Source organism: Perca fluviatilis, chromosome 9 (assembly GCF_010015445.1).
Source record: "Perca fluviatilis chromosome 9, GENO_Pfluv_1.0, whole genome shotgun sequence".
Taxonomy (NCBI): Eukaryota; Metazoa; Chordata; class Actinopteri; order Perciformes; family Percidae; genus Perca; species Perca fluviatilis.
This window is the reverse complement of record NC_053120.1, coordinates 25,552,542-25,576,988: the sequence shown is the minus strand read 5'-3', so window position 1 is coordinate 25,576,988 and position 24,447 is coordinate 25,552,542. Positions and strand designations below refer to the sequence as shown.

The window sequence follows — 24,447 nt, the reverse complement described above, 5'->3', positions numbered from 1 at the left end:
ATGTATAACCCAAGTAATAGCTTGGCTTATGGATTCACACAGCCTAGCATTATCCTTGCGCACAACAATAGCTCTGGGACTGCTCAGTCTATTTTTAGCCTGCTCCTACTCACAATTTGATGTTTCAATACACACAAATCAAAGCCCTTCAAACAGATGCTGCCCACACACTGGAGACCCTTTTGAAACTTAAAAATCTATCAAGGCTGCTCACATTTCTCAGTGCACTTCCTTCAGTGGTCTCAGAAGGGAGTCTCTGTGCTTTGCTAATTTAATATTCACTTTAGTTCTACACTAATAGCCCAGAGTTAGCAGAAAGGCGACTGTCCCCTCTCTGTCTCCTCTCTGTATGTGCTTTTTCTTTGTCTTTTTCAGTCTCTGTAGCCCTCTTTTGCTTCTACGCTTCACTTTGCTGTGATTCTCTGACAGGGAACAAGCCCCCCCGGCAGTATTTCTGGGTGCAGACATTGTCCTCCTCCGGACAGAATCCTCATTTAAGCGACTGTCAAGAGACACATTATGCCTGATGTGATTATTATTGAAACTTTGGTGTGTGTGTGTGTGTGTGTGTGTGTGTGTGTGTGTGTGTGTGTGTGTGTGTGTGTGTGTGTGTGTGTGTGTGTGTGTGTGTGTGTGTGTGTGTGTGTGTGTGTGTGTGTGTGTGTGTGTGTGTGTGTGTGTGTGTGTGTGTGTGTGTGTGTGTGTGTGGATTCTCTTTACCTAGGTACAGCCGCTTCTCTCAACTGCGTGGGCCTTTGAGAAATTCATGTGTAAGCTCTGCTCAGGCTCCAGAGATTAATGTTGTTTCACCTGGAGACCTGAGAAAGTGATTCATATACAAATTCTCTCATCCTCTACATAACATACACACAGCTCACACATTCGCAACAGAATGAAAGGATAAAGCATTTACACTAGAGTCATATATTCATAAATTTGGTTTGAATGTACTTACCATGGGGTTGCCACAAATTCAAACCAGAATTTGTTTGCAACCGACATAATTAAATCCCAAACTAAACCATAGAATTGGTTGTGCTTTGCTTTTTATTCACATACTTCCACTACCTCACTAGCATGACAAGCTTTAGGTGACTTCAGATTTGTTTTCATGTTACTTTAAGGCAGTTGAATTTTGAAAAGGAAGCCAACAGCCTCAACTTAACTTAACAATTTTTCCATCTATGGTGTTGATTCAAAGTGGTTTGGTGTCACGACTACCCTTTTGGTTCGTTAGTTTCCACCAATTTGTGATAACAATGAGACCCCGATTTCCTAGTTTACTTATAGGACTGGAGCTAGACCAATACATGGGCCGATATAAGTAACAAGATCTTGCAGTGGTTGAAATGTCAAAAAAATATATATTTGAGGTCATTTAAAACAGTGTCTCTATTATAGTTTGTCTACCAAAGATCACAGACAAATTCAGTAGTATTCAGTTCATCGATACTGTAGTTGTATCAGGCTCCAAAATCCATCTTGGGTTAGGCTCTTCGCTCTTGATAAGACCGCAGAGCATTTTACAGATGTTCTATGCTTTGAGTTTTGGATAGAAAGTGACAGCCCTAACTCATCTGGGAATGTGGGGACGGTGCTGTAGCAAAGTCTGAAGGGGAAAGAAATGTTCAGTCAGACAATCAGTCAGGTTGTACACAGGCCAACAGATTACAGTATCTAAACCACGTTAGAAAAAGATGTGAAAAAGTGAGCGCTAATGATCTCTCATTGTAGCCTGTTTTATTTATTTATATGTATAATCAACTAAGTAACTGGCATCTTTTTAGCCATGGAACCGCATTTCCAAATATCTTTTGTGAATGCCATATTAGTTATGATGGCTAAAACTATGATAACAACACCCGCGTTTTTGATATACTAACTATACAACCACAACACACACGGCATGGTCCCAGTCATCCGTACAGTCAGCTCCCAGTAACCGCTCCCTGCACTCTGTACACCTGGCGCTTTGTGTCGTGTCCAGCAGAGAGATGGAGGCTGGTCAGTCGCAGCCTAAACACAGGAGTAAACACTGGCCTCCTGTCAACTTCAAACGCTCTGAGGATCACTGAAGGGCGGAGGGGGGCAGGCGGCACTCTTTTGAAGCTCTGCTCCCATCTTTCTCTCTGGCCTCTTTCTATCCCACCTATTTTCCATCTTTCCTTCACCCCTGCCCCCCTTTCTTTCAAACATTCTACTTCCTCCTTGTCTTTGTCTTTACTGCCTCTCCAAAAAAAGCATCTCTCCAGCCCCCTCAGCTTTCATCCTCTCACTTATGTATCGGCGACGCTGCAGATTTCATTTTGGTGATGGGTAATTATTGGCTATATGTGTGCACGTGCAACCGGCAGCCGTCAGATGGGCTCTGTCAGTGACAGCATATGGCATTTGTGAGTGACATGGAGACTATCTATAGTGTAATGTGTCTCGCAGTGTGAGTGGCTGTGATTGATTGACAGGGACGTCCACTGCTTCGTGTGGGCTGTCCTGCTGGGCAGGAAGGCTTTGCTTTCCAAATTCTGAGTAATAATAAGAAGTGTTAAGTTTATTTTACTCTCATCCTCCTCATCACGTTAAGAGGCAGCTGTTTGGTTTAAGGACAATGTTTCCAAACGATGTTGAGATTAGGAGTCGACTGACAGATTGAACAACAGTTTCAGTAATTAATGTATTGTTTTAAAGCTGCAGTGATCAGTATTTTTGTATTAACAATGGATCAAATGACTAATTGTAATATGAAAGGTGTTGCTTGTAGTGATGAACCTACAGAGAAATATCACCCAACTGCAGTTCCCCTCAGCTATATGGAGAATTTTAGCATCTTTTAGCTCATTGCTTTGGTTTTCTTGCCCGCAACTTTACTGTCATTCTCAACACCTTCATCTACAGTCACGGCAGGCTGCTGTTTCAATCCAGACAAGCTCTGATATACTCACTGTGTGTGCACTACCTGCCCAGCACCAAACAGCAGACAGACAATGTTAGAAACTAGCTGGTGAGCATAATGAAGCACTTAGTAGCTAAAGAGCCAGATATTTCCCTCAGGAGTTGCTGGAGATCAAACCAGAGCTATAAGGAGAAGGAATATTGGAGTTGCAGAAACACAAAGTGAATGCTAATGTTGCTCCGTGTCTGCTGTAAACAAACCGTTGCGTGTTTGCTAACATATTTGACATTTCAGCTTTATAAGGGGATAATATGTCAATGTTGTGTCAGCAGTTTATTCCGTTGCCCCCAAGCGGCAAAACAAAAATTATTACCACTTCAGGTAATTTATATACTAAAAACTTTTTGTACAATTTAATCCCCTTCAACTGTTTTTCAGACATAATGAGTGACAGTTCTGTTTGCTGCTCTGGCATCTTGCGATGGGAATGAATCCTTATTTTTTTTGACATTTAAGAACAATGAATTTACTAATCAGAAAAAATAATCAATGGCATTATATATTGAAATATATTGATCAAATATGAAATATCACGAAAACACTAACTTATTTGCAGCCCTGCTTGAAACCATGTCATCTTGTTGATTTACCCACTCAACATATAATGGCTGTGGTTATGTTTAGCCCTGACAGAAACACTTACAAGGTTGAAGTAGTAATCTGCAACATTTTCATGTAAAAGCTCACTTCACTTTCTACTCATGTGTTACGACTCAACCTACATTTATGGCTCTGAACACCATGTGTTACATTGACACTTCTGTGAAGTGAAACGATGTGTGTTTGGGGTTTCCTACCCAGAGGTCATATACTGGATGCCCAGAACGTAGCTAAATGCATTTTTCGAAACCAATAAGTCTAGCATTGAACAGCCTGCTCTAAAGTGTTGGTACTGTTTGCACTTACAGCATTGAATAGATTTGCAGATCCGGGTGTCCTCTTTGTAGAAGAAGCAAATCTCAAAAGCTTTTGCAATGCTGGCAGAAAACATTGGATGAAATATTTTACACTGATTGGCCCAGTTTGTTTGGAATAAAGAAGAAGACGAGAAGAGGCCAGTTAGCATGAGTGACAGCCACCGTAGCTGAAGGAATCTATAAAGTACATTGTAAAAACAGAACACCAGTGTTGTTAATTTTATGATTGTCTCTGTCCTTGTCCAGGTGAGAGTGCGATGAGGAGAGGTTTCAGAGTGTGAGGCCATGGGCTGCACCTCGGCCAAGCAGGTGTCGGCCGTGCCCAACGATGAAGAGGGACGCGGCAAGGCCTACAGCAACGGAGACCTCTTCACCGGTCAGTATGCACACACACACACACACACACACACACACACACACACACACACACACACACACACACACACACACACACACACACACACACACACACACACACATACACATACATAAAAGCAAAGATGTCAATAAAAGCTTCACTGCTCCATTCCACTGAGTTAATTGCTCAGCGTAGACCCATTGCCCCGTCTGCCCTCACAATATATTCTCTTCATTATAGCTCATAGTTCTCTGGCAGAGTGTTAAGTTCTTCATTTCAGACAATAACTTTCAACACCGCAGTTTTATTGGAACCATCCATGTTGACCGTTCATGTCAGAGAGAGGAAGTAACCAGTGAGCGAGACTGCAGTGTTAACCATGTGCTCGCTCAGGTGGTATGTTCTTGATATTTTAGTCTTTGGAACTGGAAAGGAGAGGAGAGAGTGGACTACCCTTTTTTTTTTAAGAGTTTCCATTAGTCCAGTGGTTTCCAACTGAGGGACAGAGAGGGGCCAAAGGAACGCCAGATAAATCTGATGGCAACCCTTCAAATGTATCTAAAGAAATGAAGAGGAAAAAAACATATTTATGTCAGACAAAATTATTTTTAATACCTTTTTTCTCTAATCTTTTGTTTTTGTATTGTGAAACACTGGGTAGTTTTACCCCTTCAGACCTCTAAAAACTATCCAAATAAAAAAAAAAAGAAACTTCTCACAAATCAGACATATACAACCACTGACAAGGAATCGCAAGTTGACACTGCTTCGCTGTGAAGGGTCACAAGCCAAAAAGGTGGGGAACCACTGGATTAGTCACTGGATTAGATGGAAAGACAATTAATCAGCACACATTTTAATAATTGATTTATCATTTGCATTATTTCTCAAGCAAAAATGCCAAAACATTCTCTGGTTCCTCCAGCAGTAAAGATATGACATGGCTTTCCTGCTATTCTCTGTTTTGCACAATTTTACACAAACATTTTTTTGTAGGATTTTTGACTTCTTTTAATTTCTGGGAAATTTCGATGGTCAGTAAATTAAATTCCTGACATTTTATGTGGCTGCAGCTCACGTGGTTAAAGGTGCACTATGAGTTCCTGAATGGTTTCAGCGCGATTTAATTTTTGTCTCAAATCGTAGGCATCTCTCCTTGATCCACTAGCTGCCTGCCCCCTGAATACACTGTGAAAAAGCCCGGTCTCGGGAGACAACACAGGGGTCGTAAATGTCAAACAAACACTAGAGGCACAGGCTGTGCAACAAAATACAACCCCACGTTCCAGCCAATCGCCGACAAGATGGTTGGGGGAGGGGGCTGGGGGTTAGTGCGCATGCACAGAAATGGGGTGGGGGGAGTGACGACAATCCCCACCCCCTCACCCAACCATCTTGTCGGTAATTGGCTGTTAGGAGACAAAAATTAAATCGCGCTGAAACCATGCAGGAACTCAGAATCAGAAAGGGCTTTATTGCCAAGTACGTTTTTTACACATACAAGGAATTTGTCTTGGTTTTGTTGGTGCATGTCACACATTCTCTAAATATAAGATGGATAAAAAGAATATAAACATATACACACAGTATGTATTAATAAAGATACAAATAAATGTAAAATAAATAATAAAATAAGTTAAACACTAGTAAAAAGGAACACTACAGCAGAGTAGGTACAGTGGCATGTAGAGCCAGAGGTGGAGTGTGGAGAGAGTCAGGGTGGGTTCCGGGCCTTGTTGATAAGGCTAGTGGCAGAGGGGGGAAAAAACAGTTTAGTGCACCTTTTAAGTGGGCCATCCATTAATTGTAGGGCAGGGTTAGTGGTACGATCCCCGTCTCCTCCTGTCCATACGTTAAAGTGTCCTTGAGCAAGACACTGAATCCCCCTATCGCTCCCTGTGTGGGTCAAAACATATAAGCCACAATGGACAAAAGGGTCTGCCAAACATTAATTTAATGGAATTGATTAATTGAAAAAAAATCAACAGATTAATCTGTAATGAATGTAATTGTCAGTTGCAGCTTTATTAATAGCTCACAGGCTGTTGTGCAATGTGGGACAGAAATGAAAATGATGATGGGTGGCACAGGGATTAACAGCGATTAAGAATTAGGAGCAACACTCTGGTATAACGGCACACGGGCGGATGGAAGTGGCAGATGACGATCCACAGGAGGTCCTTTTTTTTTTTTTTTTTCTTTTTTTCTCTCTTTTTTTCTCTCTCTCTCTCTCTCTCTCTCTCTCTCTCTCTCTCTCTCTCTCTCTCTCTGTCATCCCTCTCTCCCTCTGACCCTTCTCCTGCCCTCTTCAGCCTCTCACCCTCTTCCTGTAACCTCTCTTTGATTTGCTGCTCGCTCTTGTCCCTTCTATTCTCTCTCTGTCACGTTTCCCCTCATCCGCCTCCCCCTCACGTCTTGTTTCCCTTTTCGTCTTTTAAGGAGCAACAGAACGAGGCAGTAGATGAGAGGGAGAGATGGGAGGAGTGGAGCGTTTTTCCTTGAGAGAGGAAGGGAGAATGACTGTTGACGCTGCCGCTCTTCTCTTTTTTTTTCTCTCTCTCATGTACTTCTCTGTCTTGGTCAGATCGCTTTTTCCCTTCCCCTGCTCAAGGCCTCGTTCTTCCCTTCCTCTTTATCTCCCCCGTTCTCTCTATTTTGGGTCTCTGCACACCCCTCCCTCTCTTCCTGCCTTCATCCCCCAGTGTTTCTTCTCCCCAGCTCTTTTCCTCTCTCCTCTGGCACAACATTAGGTCAGAACCTTTTGTCCTTTCACCTCCCCTTCTCTTTCCTCCTCTTCGTCCCATCCTAAAGGGGAATCCAGAGTGCCGGTGGCTGGACCGGACTACTGTTTGAGCTTGTCTGCAAGTGTGTGCGCGTGGAGGTGGAAGACAGGAGTGACCTGGATAGCGTGGATTAGAGTTATCCCAGGCCACAACCCCCAATAACACCCTTTGCTCACGCCCCTTTTTCTTCATGGCATCTTCATCCACTTTTTGTTTCTTCTACACTTCTAGCTTTCTAACTCTTTCTCTGCAGTATTTCAGTCATTGTCACATACTGTGTAGTCATTCGTTCCCACTTAACTCGCTGCCCTTTCCAACCCAAGTCGAACTGCTCCGCTGCATCCGGTGTACTTTTCATGATGGAGGCGGAAAAAATTGGTTGGCTCTGGTCAGTCAGCCCGCCTACACACATAAATCTACCCCCTGTAGACTGTGTATCAGTGTGTGTCCATGTGCTTGTGTTCATATATGTTTGCATGTTGCATATCAGTGTATTTATTTATTGACAGTGAGCCCTTATCTTACTCACGCTGATCCACCTCCAGCAGAGTGTGTGTGTGTGTGTGTGTGTGTGTGTGTGTGTGTGTGTGTGTGTGTGTGTGTGTGTGTGTGTGTGTGTGTGTGTGTGTGTGTGTGTGTGTGTGTGTGTGTGTGTGTGTGTGTGTGTGTGTGTGTGTGTGTGTGTGTGTGTGTGTGTGCCAGATATTCTGACTGCCCGTTCTGTCAGACTCCGGCCAGTAACTCCAACCCCACCCCCCCACCCCTCTCTCTCACACAATAACCGGAAAAAGGCTGAGCTCCATTACACAAACACTGGAAGACGACGAGGGAAAATAGCAACACTCTCCACAACATCATGCTATTGATGTCTGCAATAATCACAGTCGAGGAGGAGAGATTAGAGTGGAGATAGCTTATGTGGGACTGATTGCGTACGTGGCACCCTAACATATATACACAACATGGTGGCGTGCAGATTTCCCTGTTTCTGTAAGAGTTTATGTTGTTTTGAGGCTGGGGAGCAGCTGAGCGGTTTGAGGGTCTGTCCTTCTGACAGAAACCGACACTACTGTCCCTCTGAAATGTTTGTGTCAGCTGCAGAGAAAAGAGTGTAAAGGAAAAAGCAGGTATGTTGTTTGTATTGCTAAATTGTTCACTGATTTAGACACCTGCAAAAGGATCAATGGTATTTTTCCACTCACAAGGTATAAAACAGGATCTCTCAAAGCTGATTGTTTTATTAGTGCCTCAAAGAAGTACTGGCATTTCAATCAAGCTGAGCTTTCTTTATCATACTGTGAAGTGAGCACCCAGTCCTTGGAAATAGTATTACATACACAGTTGAAAAAAACACTTGAGTGAACTTTTTATGCTGACCCATTTCAGAGAATCGTTTCTTTTCTTCTTTAGATAACACAAAACCACACTCGCAACAAACCGTTTTTGTGTACAGTGTGGAGAGCAAAACAATTCCTCATTAGGGCAGCACACCGAAATGGAGAAGACTGGCAGGATAGATATGGCAGTCAAAGGTGAAAGAGCGGCACTTGCACCTCCCTCATTATCTTACTGCTGAAGTGCCCTTTAACAAGGCTGCTGGGCTGCTCCAGTGGAACTGCTTAGTGGTTAACTGAGGTTAACTGTGGTTGTACTGGGAAGCTTCCAGGTGTGATTGTCATGTTCAGCGAACTAACCCACATGAAATCAAGGTTAGATATATGCGCTAGACACTGGATGTTAGATTGGCAACAAACATGCACCAGTTTTAGTCAAAGGAGAGGACTGAAAATAATTCTAGATATTATGGTTTGTGTGTACCAATACATAACCATACACAACCATAATTGGGTTAAACTGTTTGTCTGATTGGTTTTGGATTTGTGTGCCCTCAACTTATGTTGAGGTCCACACATGCAATCAAAAGCTAGCATAGCCAATCCATGCTAACATCCTCTATCCACAGCCTTCTCATTGTCACAGCACAGGCATCAGGATAGACTCCATAAAGGATGTTTCTGCCTTTTGATATTTTAACCAAACATTTCCTGCAAGCCCCAAATGTTTGCACAATCCAGTCTTCTTTAGGCATCTTAATTTGACTAATTCCAGACATGATAATAATTTTTGGTTCCCTCAAATTGCTCTCAGCATTTTAGACTATCATCGTGTGCATTATCAGCCTGATAAATCAGGAAACCAATCTGTTTAACGGTAGTCTACTGTATTATACAAAATACAGTAATTCACTGATTTCAGTAACAGTAGGCAAATGAGTAGCGGCTGGTGCACGGCCAATGGAGCCTGACGTTTGTTCAAACGGCATGTGTACATAATGTATCATTTTTAATATTATGGTGATAATGAATGTGCGAATATTCTGCCAGTAGGAACCAGAAGTCAGATTCTCATTTAATCTGATAATTATTGTATCACATGTTTTTAGATCAGTCGGTTGTTGTCTGAGGTCGTCAGTAGTTTATTGAGGAGCTCCCACTGTGACAAGCAATTTTAATTTGAGTGTTTTTCTATTTGCTTACAGTTGGCACTAGAGCAAGACTGTGTGTGTGTGTGTGTGTGTGTGTGTGTGTGTGTGTGTGTGTGTGTGTGTGTGTGTGTGTGTGTGTGTGTGTGTGTGTGTGTGTGTGTGTGTGTGTGTGTGTGTGTGTGTGTGTGTGTGTGTGTGTGTGTGTGTGTGTGTGTGTGTGTGTGTGTGTGTCATGGCCTGGAGCCAGGGCCGCCGAGAGGGAGGACACACAGCAGGAAGGACAGAGTGACATAGCCACAGGACTGGCAGGCCAGCTAGAGCAGTTACAGCAGACGCACAAATACACACGGAAATGCACATGCACACACAAACGCGCACAAAGATGGCCATTTAAATGAGTCACACCTATACAAACGCCAGACTTGCGTAACGCACACGCAGTGACTGTTTATACCTTAAGGTCAGCGCAGAGCTACGGTCTCTAATCAGAGACGAGAAAGATGTCCACATCATAAAATCACGGCTTCTCAAAATAGTTATTCCCTTTCATCTTCCCCTCTCTTGACGGTTCCCCTCCCCTCTGTCTCCCAAAGCGAGCCTGGCATCGGCGTGACGAAACACTCTGTCGTTTCTTGTGACAATGACTGCCGCACACACACGTACTACACGCACAGCATGACCAGTTTTTCCTCCTGTCTAAACTGAAGCAATGTCTGCGATGTGATGAGTCTTGATTGGTGTAAGCTGGGTCACTTTGATCTATCTATACCCGTCACGGTAAGCTCAGTGACTATCCTGTGACAGGAGCAGAGCATTCAGCCAGTTTAACCCGTCAGGCTGCAGCTCACCCAAATTATAAAATGACATTTTTCTCAATTGCTGCTTCAAAATGTCCTTTTAGATCTATTCAAGTAGCCCACAGGAGCAACTTTTACCCCCTCCTATTCATCCATATCCACCTCAAGGTACGGATTATATAGCTTGAATTGAATGTGGCTTGCCCTCGTAATATGCAGGAGAGCAGAGGAAATGGCTCTTAATTCTGTTTCCTTCTGCAGCACTGTACGTGCTGCATGTTTACAGAGCAGATCTTAGTTCGGGGAGCCTGTTTAGTGTTATAACACAGTTTGTCTGTGTCGGCATGTTCAGACAGGAGCCGCTTTGCTCCGACTGGTTTACATTCCTGATACAAACGGAACAGCAGAAAAGTAGTCGGCATTTGTATTTTCTCACCTCCTTCTCTTTTTCCTAAATCTACCACCTCCCATCCTTTCTCTTTAAAAGAATTTCACATCGCCAGCGGTTATCTGACAAAAGCAGGCCGTGCTTGGCTCTGCAGCAAAGCTGTAGAAACACAGGCGATCGCACACACAGCAGCAATCGCACACTCAAACACACAGGTGATCCAGGTGCTAGGTGGATTGTGAACAACAGAGCAGAGGGAGGGTTGGACGCCTCAGCTGGGATGGACACATGGATAAACAGACAGACAGACAGACAGACAGACAGACAGACTGCTGATAGAGGAAGGGCAAAATACAAAGTGTGCAATAGATAACAGAGCTGGGGTGTGCGTGTGTGCGTGTCAGAATCTCAGCTGCTTTATCAGTAAAATGTCCAACATCCAGGTAGTCAGCAGAAATGCCAGTGTGCTTGTATCGTTCCGCTCAAGGTTAGGTGGGGTTTGGTCTCAGGTAAAGGTCCTGCATGTAGAGTTTTTAGACGTCGTATCGTCTTACATCACTGTCAAATTGATTGTGATATTATTGTCTATTGTGTGGTATAAGCACCACTGGGGGTTCTACTTCCTGTTTTGGGTCTTTCAAGGTTTTTCGGGGCATTAATGTGCTGAGAGCTGAGGGTGTGTCCAAAATCACTTCCCATTTACAGTACTATAGAGTGCATTATATTAACTTCCTACCATTTTATTTGAATGTCCAAATTTTCAGTTTGTTGTCCTTAACATTAACTACGTTTTGCAAACAACCCTACAATCAATGTGTCACATTTGAAAGATGTGAAAATTAGGTGTGATTTGGAACATAGCGTTAGCAATGTTGAAGTCAGCAGAGGCTAAGTCATACTACAATGTCTGAAAATGAATGTGGTAATGAGTCATTGATGTGAAAATACTGTTATATGTAACTTATAATATGTTATAAAAAGTTGAAAATAAAGTATTAAAAAACAAATTACTGCTATACATATGTATTTTTACTTAGGCTGGACAATATGATCTTATATCCATACCACAACCAGTTTTCAGAGTCATTTTTATAACTGTCAATGTAAGAATAACTACTTTTTAATGCATCGGTGCATGATATTTAATTCCTCTGGCTTACTCATTTCACATATACTTGTCCTGATTAATAGAGATCCTGGACTTCTGGGCAGATTGATTCGTTGAACTTCAGGTTATTGCATCCATTTTAATTATATGGGATTCAAACTGTATTGAAAATTGCAATACGCATGACCTTGGATCAGTAAGAGAATTCAACACATTCAGGTTTATTGCCCTCATTTCTACCCCTAGCAGTGATTTAGGATGCACATTGCGGGGCGTGGTGGCGGTGCTGTGCAGTTTTGAGGAAGTGTTAACGGTTCTCGCCGCTGAGCTTGTCTTAACTATATTAACTGTCTAAGCTGTCCATGTAGCCTAGAAGCTGTTCGACTGATCTTTAATCCCCTCCAGTTTTCTCCTTCTTATCTGTTCCCTGTTTTTTCTCCCTCTTTTCCCTTCTGTACCCCCTCTTACTTTACATACACGTGTGTTCCCTCTCGCTGTTGCTCCATTTTTGCTTTCCTCAAATGAGTTGCTGTAGCTAACATGGAAAGGAGATGACTGGTGTCCTCCTACTCATACCTCAGCTGTCATGTCCACTCTCTAAAACGCAGTATCAGGTTGTAGTTATCAGATTACCTTGAACAAATTATAACTGAAATCAATGGTGTAGTCATTGGTAATGTTGACATAATGCAGTGAGAGTACAGTGAAGCTGATATGACATAGTTCAATCATTTTAGCCATTTATGTCATATTGACCAGGGGGAATCAGTCAGTTTTTGTTCTCTGGGAGACGCCTGATAAATACATGTTTGTTTCCCTTCTGCCTCTCTCTTCCTCCTTTAATCATATCTCTCTCTCTCTCTCTCTCTCTCTCTCTCTCTCTCTCTCTCGCTCGCTCGCTCTCTCTCTCTCTCGCGCTCTCTCTCTGGGTCTGTCTGTCTGAACCACTCTCTCCTCAGACGAATACAAGATGAAGGGAGTGGAGGAGGTGAAGTACATGAGAGGGGATGAAAACCGGGTGAATGCACGCAACCAGGAGAACCTGGTGAGAGACACACACACACACACACACACACACACACACACACACACACACACACACACCATCCACTGACAAGCCGTCATCCCATACATTCTCAGACCTTTTCCTGACAGTTTATCAGCTCAAGCGAACAGGCTCGTGTTTGTGTCCAAAGGCAGCTCCCGTCAGCCTCAGCAGCCCACACATAAACACTTATTGTATTTTGTACACGTGCAAAAACACACAAAGAGGTGCCTCATAGCAGGTAGAGACAACATGCTGGCGTTTGAGGAATGTGGGGGCTGATCACTTGGTTGATTTGACTCTTCCTGCTAAACCTGTGGTCTTCTTAAACAGCGAAAAGAAATGTGATATTGTTTCAGAAGAAGTCATTTTTTTGTAATAATAACATGCTAAACCTCACTAACCAATCCCTACTGGACATTAATCCCCAATGTATAAAGCTTGTACATGTGTATACTCTTATCAACACACCAAATGACTGAAAAGGGTGAAGTGAGAGTCTGTTTGCGCTTTCAGTAAATCAGGTCAGTCTGCCTGGCGTCCTGGCTGCAAGTTGTGAAATAATAACAAATGCAACTATAAATCCTGATTGAAAAACAGAAGCAGTCACACTGCCACTAATTTATATTACTGCAGCTTAAAAACCGGCCTTATCACAGTAACAGGCTACAACCAAGAAGGGAAGCACCGTTTATCTTTTGAAACTTGATGCTGCAGCAGCACAGGAAAAGCAAAGATTTTATGTGAAGAAATCCGATCAAATGCTGCTTGAGTTATACTCTGATGACGGCCACATGCAAAGAAAGGCTTTGTTAGACCTTTGGTTGTAAATAAATGTATGCAGACGTGAGGTGATGTTCTCATTGAGATTTATTTATTTAAAATAGGGACAGTGCATATTGATGAACATTCTTGTAAATATGCAAGAGTATAGTCTCTTTGGCAGGTTGATGTTAAGTCCCCTTATCACTGGAGTGTTTTCCTAACATTTCCTGATGAAACACACAGCTTGGCTTTTTTTTATTGCAAAGAAAACACAAATTTTCTGAACTGCATACTTTATTTTAGATGGCTGTTGTCTTGTTTATAAAATGGGATGTATGGTATGTTATTTAGTTGAGTTATTGGAAGACCCTGACCACAGTTTTACATAGCCAGGTAACCTCCAGTGCAGCCACACCATGTGGTTAGACCAGTATTTATTTCTTACCACTTGTCACTACAGCAGGTCTCTCTCTCTCTCTCTCTCTCTCTCTCTCTCTCTCTCTCTCTCTCTCTCTCTCTCTCTCTCTCTCTCTCTCTCTCTCTCTCTCTCTCTCTGTATTTTCGGTTCATCACTGTAGCAGGAAACTGTACAATCTGATATGATACAACACGGTGTGTGTGTGTGTGTGTGTGTGTGTCTTTTAGGAGAAGAGTAATGTGCAGTACAGGGGCAAACAGCAGAAAGAGGTCTCTTCAGCAAACATCAAGTCTAAGTAAGTGGCCAGCAGTAGTCGGCATACTGAAATAAAAGTCTGGTGGATACAATATATGAACAATATATGATCTATGTATCTATGACAGCTCTGATAACTTCATCACAAATATTGTTAAAAGATCAGTTCACTCAAATTACAAAAAAAAAAACACATTTTCCCAGTGGTAGCCATACAGATTATTTTTTGGACATTTTTAAGCCTTTCTTTGACAGGACAGCTGAAGACATGCAAGGGGAGCGAGAGGGGGGGAATGACATGCAGCAAAGGGCCGCAGGTCGGCGTCAAACCCGGGCCTGCTGCGTCGAGGACTAAACCTCTGTATATGGGTGCCCGCTCTACCACCTGAGCTATCCAGGCGCCCAGCCATACTGATTTTTTATTCCGATAGTATTTAAGAAACAATGTCACACTTCAACTGCTGAGGAAGATCGTGCGATGTAATGGAAGGCTCCAGAACAGCTACTAATAGACATGGTGGTTGGATTTTTTTTGCCAGCTCACTGTGAACTGTTTTCATAGGGTTAGGGTTACTTCCACAGAAAGGAGTTCCAGTGAAAACTGACACATTTGTAATAATACTAATGTGTTTTAATTTGGCTGAACTGAACCTTTAATAAACGTTATGCCCACCGTCCATTAAGATGCAACGTAGAATTAGTATGTAAATATTATGATATGTGAAGTAAGTGATATTTTGTGTCTGGTTTTTGTAACACTGTCTCTTGGACAACCCCAGATTGTGTGTGTTTGTATATGTATACATATTGGTTGTTGGTGGCTGCACAGTATTTAGCCTTTGGATGAGAGACTGGGATAATACTTTTATAAAATAATTATTTATATTCCTCCACTGCCTCTCTCACACTCCAGTAATGTGTGTGTGTGTGTGTGTGTGTGTGTGTGTGTGTGTGTGTGTGTGTGTGTGTGTGTGTGTGTGTGTGTGTGTGTGTGTGTGTGTGTGTGTGTGTGTGTGTGCTCGTGCTGTGTGGGGGGGTGTAATGGAAAATTCTCATGATGTATTTGTTGCCTCCCTTCTCCTCCTCGTCTCCAACTTCCTCTCCCCCTCCTCTTGCTTTTCCATTTTTCTTCTCTTAGTATTCACACGTCAGAGAGCCAGCAGGAATTTTTCAGGATGCTAGATGAGAAGATTGAGAAGGTGAGGGGGGGAGGTGTGTGTGTGTGTGTGTGTGTGTGTGTGTGTGTGTGTGTGTGTGTGTGTGTGTGTGTGTGTGTGTGTGTGTGTGTGTGTGTGTGTGTGTGTGTGGGCAGAAGGGGGGCATGGACTGGGTCTCTGAGCATTTAGTGACACAGCTGGGTCTGAACATTTAAAGAGACAGGCTGTACAACAACATCCATTACAAACTCAACACTCAGCTCCGCATGTGTGAGGGGGAGGAACAGGTCATCGCTGAGCACTTACTACTCTTAGTCTGCCACTTAAACACTGGTTGTTTCTGACTGTAGATGAGGTTGCAGAGTGAAACAATGGTGAATAATGGCTGGATTCAGTTTTGGTGTGATACATTTCAATTTTCAACCTCCCTTGAAACAAGTCAGTGTGTTTTCTCCAGAGAATAATTTAGGTTCTTTAACTTTTAAGAATGTATCAATATCACAGTGTAGAAATACTCCGTTACAGGTAAAAGTCCTGTAATAAAAAAATAAAATAAAAAGCTTAACTAATTATTTTCAAGAAAAGCAACTTAAAGCTGCACTAATAAATATTTTTGTTTAAACAATGGATTAAATTGTTCTGTATAATGTGAAGTAAATCGCCCATATTAATGAACCAACGGAGAAGTATCCCTCGACGGAGCATTCACCGAATTGTTTCGGTTTTCGGGCCTGTAACTTTACTTTTTTGGTACAGCTCTCATCAGCATAGTTTCTGGCTGGCCACCTTAACGAAAAAGCTCTGATAAACCTACAGTACACTACCTGCTCTGCTCAGCATCAAAAGACAGACAGGTAAAGTTAGCGACTAGCTGGTGAACATTGTGGAGCATTTAGCTAGCAGATTTACCAGATTATTGGCCAGAAACACCCAAAATGAATGCTAATGTTAAACTACGCCTGATGTGTAAATATTTGTTTGTTGTTATTATTTGCTGCTGTTAATGATTACTTTTAATTAACCATTAATCTGCCAATTATGGTTTTTTTTTATAATTCATTAATTGATTGGTCCACAAAGTATGATACAGAGAGACATAATCTCCAAAATCCCAAAATGATGTCTTCAAATTTGCCTCTTTTGGCCAACAAAAACAATGAAAAGCATGAAATCCTTGCAAATTGTTTGGTGTTTTGCAAAAAAAAAAAAGAAAAGATTAATCATCCAAACAGTTGCAGATTAATTATTTGACTATTGATTAATCGACTAATCCTTTCAGCTCTAATTTGCAAAGTGACAATTAACTATAGCTGTCAGATACAGTAAATGTACTGGAGAATTAAAATTGAAAAATAAATTTGTGGAAAATATTTTCATTTAAAATGTAGTGAATTAAATGTATAAAGTAGCATGCAATGGAAATACAGCAGTTAAGTACCTCCAAGTAGTACTTAGGCACCATACTTTTTTAAATGCACTTTGTTACTTTCCACCACTGATTTGCAGCGTAACACTGAGACAGCCTTATTTAAATCAAGACAGCACGCACGAGTTAGACAGGCTCTGGAGAGGAAAGGAAGGGAGTTGAGTTTCATCGTGATGGAAGAAACAAAGCAACATAACAGCACACCTGTCAGCACTTAACTGCCTCATCCCGTATTTTCTGTGCCAGTACCTGCAAAAAGACGAGGGTTTGTTTAAACGTGACTGGAGTAACCGGTGCGTCGGTGTTTGCTGCATGCAGGCAGTTCAGAGAGAGTCGTTTAACGTAGGTTATTACGGAGTATACTTAAGCAAATTAAAGTAGAAAAACAAACAATATGCACATCTCATATTTTCTCTGATCTCTTTCTTTACAGGGGCGAGACTACTGTTCAGAGGAGGAGATGGGTGAAGACGGGACATAGCACAGAGGCCCCCAAGATTCACCCCCACAGTGTGTGTGTGCGTGTGTGTGTGCGTGTGTGTGTGTGTGTGTGTGTGTGTGTGTGTGTGTGTGTGTGTGTGTGTGTGTGTGTGTGTGTGTGTGTGTGTGTGTGTGTGTGTGTGTGTGTGTGTATGTTGAATCAGTGTTTCACCAATGGGGCGTTAAGGGACACTGTATGTGTTGGTATGAGCATGCGTGTGTTTTTGAATGTATGGCAAAGATAGTATTTTAATCGAAAGTGAAAGAGTGGGGGATAAATGTGAGACAGAGAAAGAGAGAATGGGATGAAGAAGACTTTCTTCAGCGACTACAGCCGTCCTCTCTTAGCGCCTCATCCCTTCAGGCCCCTGAGCGGACAGATGGAGGTGGCGGAGCAATGAAGGGACAGACAGATGAAAGGAGGGAGAGATGGAGGAGGACATGACGAAAAGGACACAGTCAGGCCAAACAGTAATTTCCTCAAGCAGGACAGCAGCAGCTCCTCATCCTTCCATCTGTCCCTCCGTATCTGTCCGTCTGTACCTCCGTAGTCCGATCCTGAATATTTAAGCCCTGCAAATGGACAAAGGAAGTGAGGACAAATGTCTTTGGTGGGTGTGTGGAGGACTGAGAGACACATAAGTCAAGAAGAAAGGAAGCCCTGAGAAGAAAATATGTTTAAAAGCAGAGGAGTTGCGTAACAACACCAGGATCCACACAGAACTTTTTTGGCCTGCCTACCTACAGCCAGGCCAGCCTGGGCCATGACGAACTGAGAGAATGGGTGAGGGAAGAGAGAGTGTAAAATTTGTGATATTTTAATAAGAGAGAGTAGGGAGCGAGCCGGTGATTTAGAAACTCAAAACTCCTCCTGCCTTCTGAAGTCAAGGACCTTTTTTTTTTATTATTGTGTTCCGCTGCCACTTGTTCAGTTATTTTTCCCCTTTCTGATTTTTTTTTTTTTTTTTTTTTTCTTTACTCTTGGCTTCCTTCGCAGTGTTTCTTCATCAACATCATCATCATCATCATCATCATCATCGTCATCAATTCCCTTATCCTCCTCACCACAGCAGGCACACTAACGCTGTGTTAATTCAGAGCATCTGTGTCTCAACCCAATCCATCCTCCTTAATATACCATAACACTGCAGATCCTAGCTGACACACACACACACACACACACACACACACACACACCATGGAGTCTTTTATTGTACATATCCTAGCACACTCTCATTCCAACACTCAGCATGTACATATAAACCACACACACAGATATCCCTTTCATTTCACCAGCAGACTATCGTGTGCATCAATCAGAGGTATTCTGTAAAGCTCTATTTCTGCTTTGATTCAGTTTCCGACACATCCATACACACTCTGGCACTGAAGCAGAAATTTGGGCTGAGCTCAAGTAGAGGATGGGGTGGTTGCCGTGTAGACACAGACTGGATCACATTTTCTGTTGTCATCTTTACCGGATACTTCCTTGTTGTATTATTTTGAATACTTTTTTTCTATTAAAAATAAAAACGAAGAAGCGCTTAATATGTGTGGTATCTTAGTGTTTGTGTGTGTGTGTGTGTGTGTGTCTCTCTCTCTCTCTCTCTCTCTCTCTCTCTCTCTCTCTCTCTCTCTCTCTCTCTCTCTCTCTCTCTCTCTCTCTCTCTCTCTCTCTCTCTCTCTCTACGCTGAGTAATGGAGCAGCATCATGCCGGCAGTGTACTGAGGAGTGTGAAGTCTATTTTCCTGTGGTCATGTTGCCTATAGTCATGCAGTCAGAGCAGATTCACTCAGAGTACCAAGACTGCGTTATGCCACCTGCTGGCACAATATGGGTTCTGCAGTCTGGTAGGCAAAATGTTGTCGGAAACAAAGCATTTCACCCATAATCAAATACGCAATTTAACATTAGGTGTGTTTGCTGGGGGGATTTGAAGTTGTTTTTTTTTTTTTTTTGTTTCCAGGTTAAACTTACAAACATCAAGTTACTTAATTAAAAGTGAACTAAATCTATAACTGAATAAACATGGCTTAAAAATGCAAAGTCATCCCAATAACTGTTGGCCAGTTTAGCATCTTTCAAACCGATTATTCAAAGAGCTTTACATAGAGCTGCATTAGATATATAAATTATATATTGTTCTTCTTAGACAAGACAACAAAGTAAAAAAAAAATGGAATTCATGAGTATTGAAACACCCTTGCACATCAGTACAACCAGGGATCTTTGGTACTACCTCCTCATTTGGTCTGGTTAAAGGTGGCTAATTTTAAGTTAATGCTAGCAAACTTTAGATAAATGTGCAACTGACATTGCTGATTCAGTTTGATGACTTTATGTGTCTTCTCTACTGGTGCTCCTTTTATACTAGTTTAAATAGTTACCATTATCCCTCAATTCTCACTTATAGCCACATTGGCTGCTGTTTAAATTACATGGTCTCACTTCAAATAATTCTGAAAATAAAATCAATTAAAGCTGCACTAACATATATTTTTATATTAACAATGGATCAAATTACAAATTGTAATGTAAAAGGGGTTATCTGTAGTGAAGAACATCAACAAGAACCATCCAAATTTGCAGCTCCCCTCAGGTCTATGTTTAGCAGCATGTTTAGCTCACTGTTTTGGTTTCTGGCCCAGGACTTTACTGTTGGGGTTCACTCTCACAGCTCTCATCAGCGTCGTTTCTGGCCGCAAGTTAGCAACTACCTGGTGAACATAGTGGAGCATTAAGCAGCCAAGAGCCAGATATTTCAGATATTTTATAAGGAGTTGGTGGAGACCAAAACAGAGCTAAAAGAGAGGGCATATTGTACTTACATTTGTCAGGTAGACACAAACATGAGTCCAAATGAAAGCTAATCTTGCTCTGTATCTGTTGGATGTATAGATATATATAGGCAAGTGTTTGCTAACATATTTGCCATATGAGCTTTATAAGGTGATATGTCAGTGTTTTTGCTGCCTCAAATGTTATTGCAGGTTTAACGTAATTGTCATTCAAACACAACACAACATGTAGCACAGAAAATGTGTGGGTTATTGTTAATAATAATTCATTAGTTTATGGCCCTTATTGGGAATGTACGTGCAGGGAATCAATGATAAGATATAAACAGAAAGTAGTTTTCTCGAAGAGTTTGAAAGCTAATTGACAACATTCCATCAAACATGAAATCAAAACTCATTAGAGTGCAATAAATAATTGTTGTCATCCATCATAATAAGGACACTGATCATTTGTCCTTACAATGACCAATAGAGTGATAATACTAATAACTGAGCAGCTTTTCTTATTTCTTCTTTTTCGTATGTAAAACCAAACAGTGCTGAATCGATATCTGCCCCTCGGCCTGGCCTAATGTGCATCCTGTGGGAGTGGACGCCACAATGCTTTGAGTGAGTGTCAGTGGTAAGGTTGATACCACATCATGAAAGAAACATTCAGTAGTCTAACTGTTTCTTTAATAGCTGCATCCAGCTGTCTCTCTCAAACACATAACATACACACAAATTCCTTCTTTACCTCTCATGACTCACTTGCAGGGGCACATGAGGTTACAATCAGTAGCCACTGCACATCAGCAGCGTGAAAGGGTCCCTATGGGCCAGTGCTCGCAGCAAGGCTCCCCACATAGAGAAATAAATGTGTGTTGGAGGCAGACAGAGAGAGAGAGAGAGAGGTGGGCGAGGTAAGAGCGAGAAATTAAGACGAGAGAGTTGGGAAAGTGAGAATGTGGGAGAGCGAGGAAGAGACGGATGTTGCCCGTTAACCTCAGACAGGAATATAGGCAAGAAAATGTTCTTTCCACCCTGACGTAAGTACCAATAAAGAGCCCACTCCTCCATGCTTTGTGTGTGTGCGTGCGTGCGTGCGTGCGTGCGTGCGTGTGTGCGTGCGTGCGTGCGTGCGTGTGTGTGTGTGAGTGAGAAATAGAGCTTTAAGTGTGAGAGTCCTTAGGAACAACATGTTCTTGGCTGCTAGTTTGATTTTCACACTTTTTGAAATTCACATTCCTAACTGAAAATGTGTCTTAATGATGAAAGATCAGTAATTGTTTTTTATAAATGAGAATATTACTGCTACGTTTGCAGCTTTAGGAGCTTCTGAAACAGTTTGTGTCTGCTGTTAATCCATATATTGAATGATCTGCCAATCAATTTGGGAGTGATAGCAGGTTTCTGTGTTTTAAATTTTTTTTTGCTGGGATGGCCCTTATGTTTATATTTGGATCACAGATTAGGCCTTTCAGCAATGATGCACCTTGCATAAGGGATCCAGTGCCATTCCTCAAAACCTTGAAGTGAAGATGAGAGAAAAGGGTTTGAAGTCCGAATCCAAACCGTGTGCAAGCTATACAAGTTGTAAAACATATATATTTTAAGGATGTTTTCCTATCGTATTTTACTTTTTACCCCCATTATGAATGGATTCAGCTACCCTACTAACCCTAACTCTTTTTTTATACATATGTGGTATAACAAACTCAATTACTAAGACGATTAAACGTTTAAAAAATTATTTTCAGTTACAGGAAACATATTGGAAAGTAGTATAGCTCAACTAGCTTTAAATGTCCCATATTATGCTCATTTTCAGGTTCATACTTGTAATTTGTGTTTCTACTAGAACATGTTTACACGCTTCACTGTTCTAAAAACCCTTTTTTCTTATACTGTCTGTCTGAATATACCTGTATTCACCCTCTGAAACGCTTTGTTTTAGCGCCTGTCTCTTTAAGCCTCTGAAAAAAGGCCAGTCTACTCTGATTGGTCAGCATTTCCGGGTCTACCACATCTGTGCTCGGAGTCTCTGAACCATCATTGCCGCTGGGGAATGACTGTAACGGCACTGTAGCAGCACTTTCTACCTATATATAGTATAGTTGTTGTTAAATATCAAGTTTCCACCTGACCTGCCTCATTAATGGACTGTCAATCACCACTAAAACTACGCCCCTTTCCAAACTTATATAACTCCGCCCTTCAGGCCTGTGGCACTCTTTTCCCTCCAAACAAACCAGGCAGAACAAAGAGGAGTGATGTGAGTTTAATGGACCTTTTCATTGTATAACACTTAATATTGAATGTTATGACTTAAAGGTGAATGTACAGTAAGGGCAAAAGTTTGGACACACCTTCTCATTCAATGTGTTTCTTTATTTTCATGACTATTTACATTGTAGATTCTCACTGAAGGCATCAAAACTATGAATGAACACATATTGAATTATGTACTTGACAAAAAAGTGTGAAATAACTGAAAACATGTCTTATATTTTAGATTCCTCAAAGTAGCCACCCTTTGCTTTTTTTGATAACTCTGCAAACCCTTAGTGTTCTCTCAATGAGCTTCATGAGGTAGTCACCTGAAATGGTTTTCACTTCACAGGTGTGCTTTTTCAGGGTTAATTTGTGGAATTTTTTCCCTTGTTAATAAAAAAGCAAAGTGAGAATCTACAATGTAAATAGTCATGAAAATAAAAAGGAAACGCATTGAATGAGAAGGTGTGTGCAAACTTTTGGCCTGTACTGTATATGGTTTGATTTATGCTAGATTTTAGGGTGAAATCCTGTTTAAAGTTAAGAGAAAACCGAAGTACAGATTGTGGATGCAGTGCAGACTGTGGATGCATTACTATTGTAAGTCAAGCTGAATCCAACCTAATTTGTTATGATTGATTGTTCGAGGCTATTTAGATCTGTGACATTTTCTTTATATACTTATTTGTTTAGACAAAATCATCCATTCATCCATGCATCCATCCATCCATTATTCACCTGTAACCAGTATAAACCTTTCTCTGCCTTGACAACAATAAAATCTTGGAACGGCAGTGGATCCTGTGTTTAAATGTGCACACCACATCAGACGTTCAGTGAACCAACACCATCAGCGAATAAGAGTTTCTTCATGGTCCTTTGAGCCGGAGGAACATCTATGTAGGAGTATGGACCCAGAAGCCGTTTCAGCTGGAGAAGAGGGACAACATGGAAGAGGAGGAAGAGGAAGGCCACACAGAGAAAGTCTGCATCCAACATATCTACAAGACTACCAAACCGAGTCCTATGGCAGGCCATCCAGTCCCTTAAAGGAACACGCCGACTTATTGGGAATTTAGCTTATTCACCGTAACCCCCAGAGTAAGACAAGTCGATACAAACCCTTCTCATCTCCGTGCGTGCTGTAACGCTGTCTGACGGCTCCAGCAGCATCAGCCCATCACAGAACAGGCAGGTGAATGGTTCCAGTAATCCTACTGCTCCGAATAAGTGACAAAATAACGCCAACATGTTCCTATTTACATGTTGTGATTTGTAGAGTGACAGCGTGTACAAAAAACAACGTAACATGAGACACAGCCATCTTCTAACCGTAAACAAACCGGGAACTATATTCTCAGGCGGAGGAATATAGTACTTGGGCGGAGTGATATGCTCGCAGCAAGCCTGTCTGACCCCCCAAGGTCTTATAAAGCTAACAATGGTGTCCGATTTCAATTTTATAAATTTTTGTGAATTCCAGAGGAATTCTAAGAGGAGGCTAGCTAGCTCTCATTGATAGAGCTCCATCCAGCCGCAGGCTCTATCAATGAGACTCGCGGACAAGAGGCGTTTATTTCACCGATCGTTTGTTTAAATAACTCAACACATTATAATTACACACATTATAAGATTAACTGGAACCTGTGGTAAGAGATTGCTGGCGTAACAAGCTCGCTGACCGGCGCTCTCGCTCACACACAACGGCCATTTAGCAGGAAGAGGGGAGCTGCAGGCCCTGGAGCTCTGTCCAGGCAGCCTACCTCACAGCAGGCCGGGGTCTGTGAAGGAAGGCAGGCCAGGCGGCGAGGCAGCAACACAGGCAACACCGGCCGCTGAATTCCGCCACACAGTCAGACAAAATTTGCAATTAGACATCAATTTTCGTAAAACGGCCTATATTTGACCTCTACATAGTTGATTTCTCGAATAAAAAGTCTCAGAAGTGAATTTAATGGTAAAATAGCAGAGGAACAATGTATACAATTTCTGAGATCTGCACGACCTAGATTCAGAAGACTAGCTGATTTCAGGTCCGTTGTGTAGCCTATGTAAATGTTGGG

At 41.9% G+C, this 24,447-nt stretch overlaps 1 protein-coding gene across 1 annotated transcript in view; it reads left to right on the top strand.

Annotated features, from left to right (window-relative positions):
* The window catches only part of zgc:92140 (uncharacterized protein LOC447854 homolog), a 28,561-nt gene extending 9,681 nt beyond the window's left edge, over positions 1 to 18,880 (top strand). The window contains exons 2-6 of the mRNA XM_039810372.1: positions 4,114 to 4,243; positions 12,746 to 12,831; positions 14,242 to 14,309; positions 15,408 to 15,468; positions 17,286 to 18,880. Coding sequence (XP_039666306.1) covers positions 4,153 to 4,243; positions 12,746 to 12,831; positions 14,242 to 14,309; positions 15,408 to 15,468; positions 17,286 to 17,333 — 354 coding nt within the window. The 5' untranslated portion in view covers positions 4,114 to 4,152 and the 3' untranslated portion in view covers positions 17,334 to 18,880. The remainder of the gene's footprint in view (positions 1 to 4,113; positions 4,244 to 12,745; positions 12,832 to 14,241; positions 14,310 to 15,407; positions 15,469 to 17,285) is intronic.
* Positions 18,881 to 24,447: the final 5,567 nt, after the last annotated feature.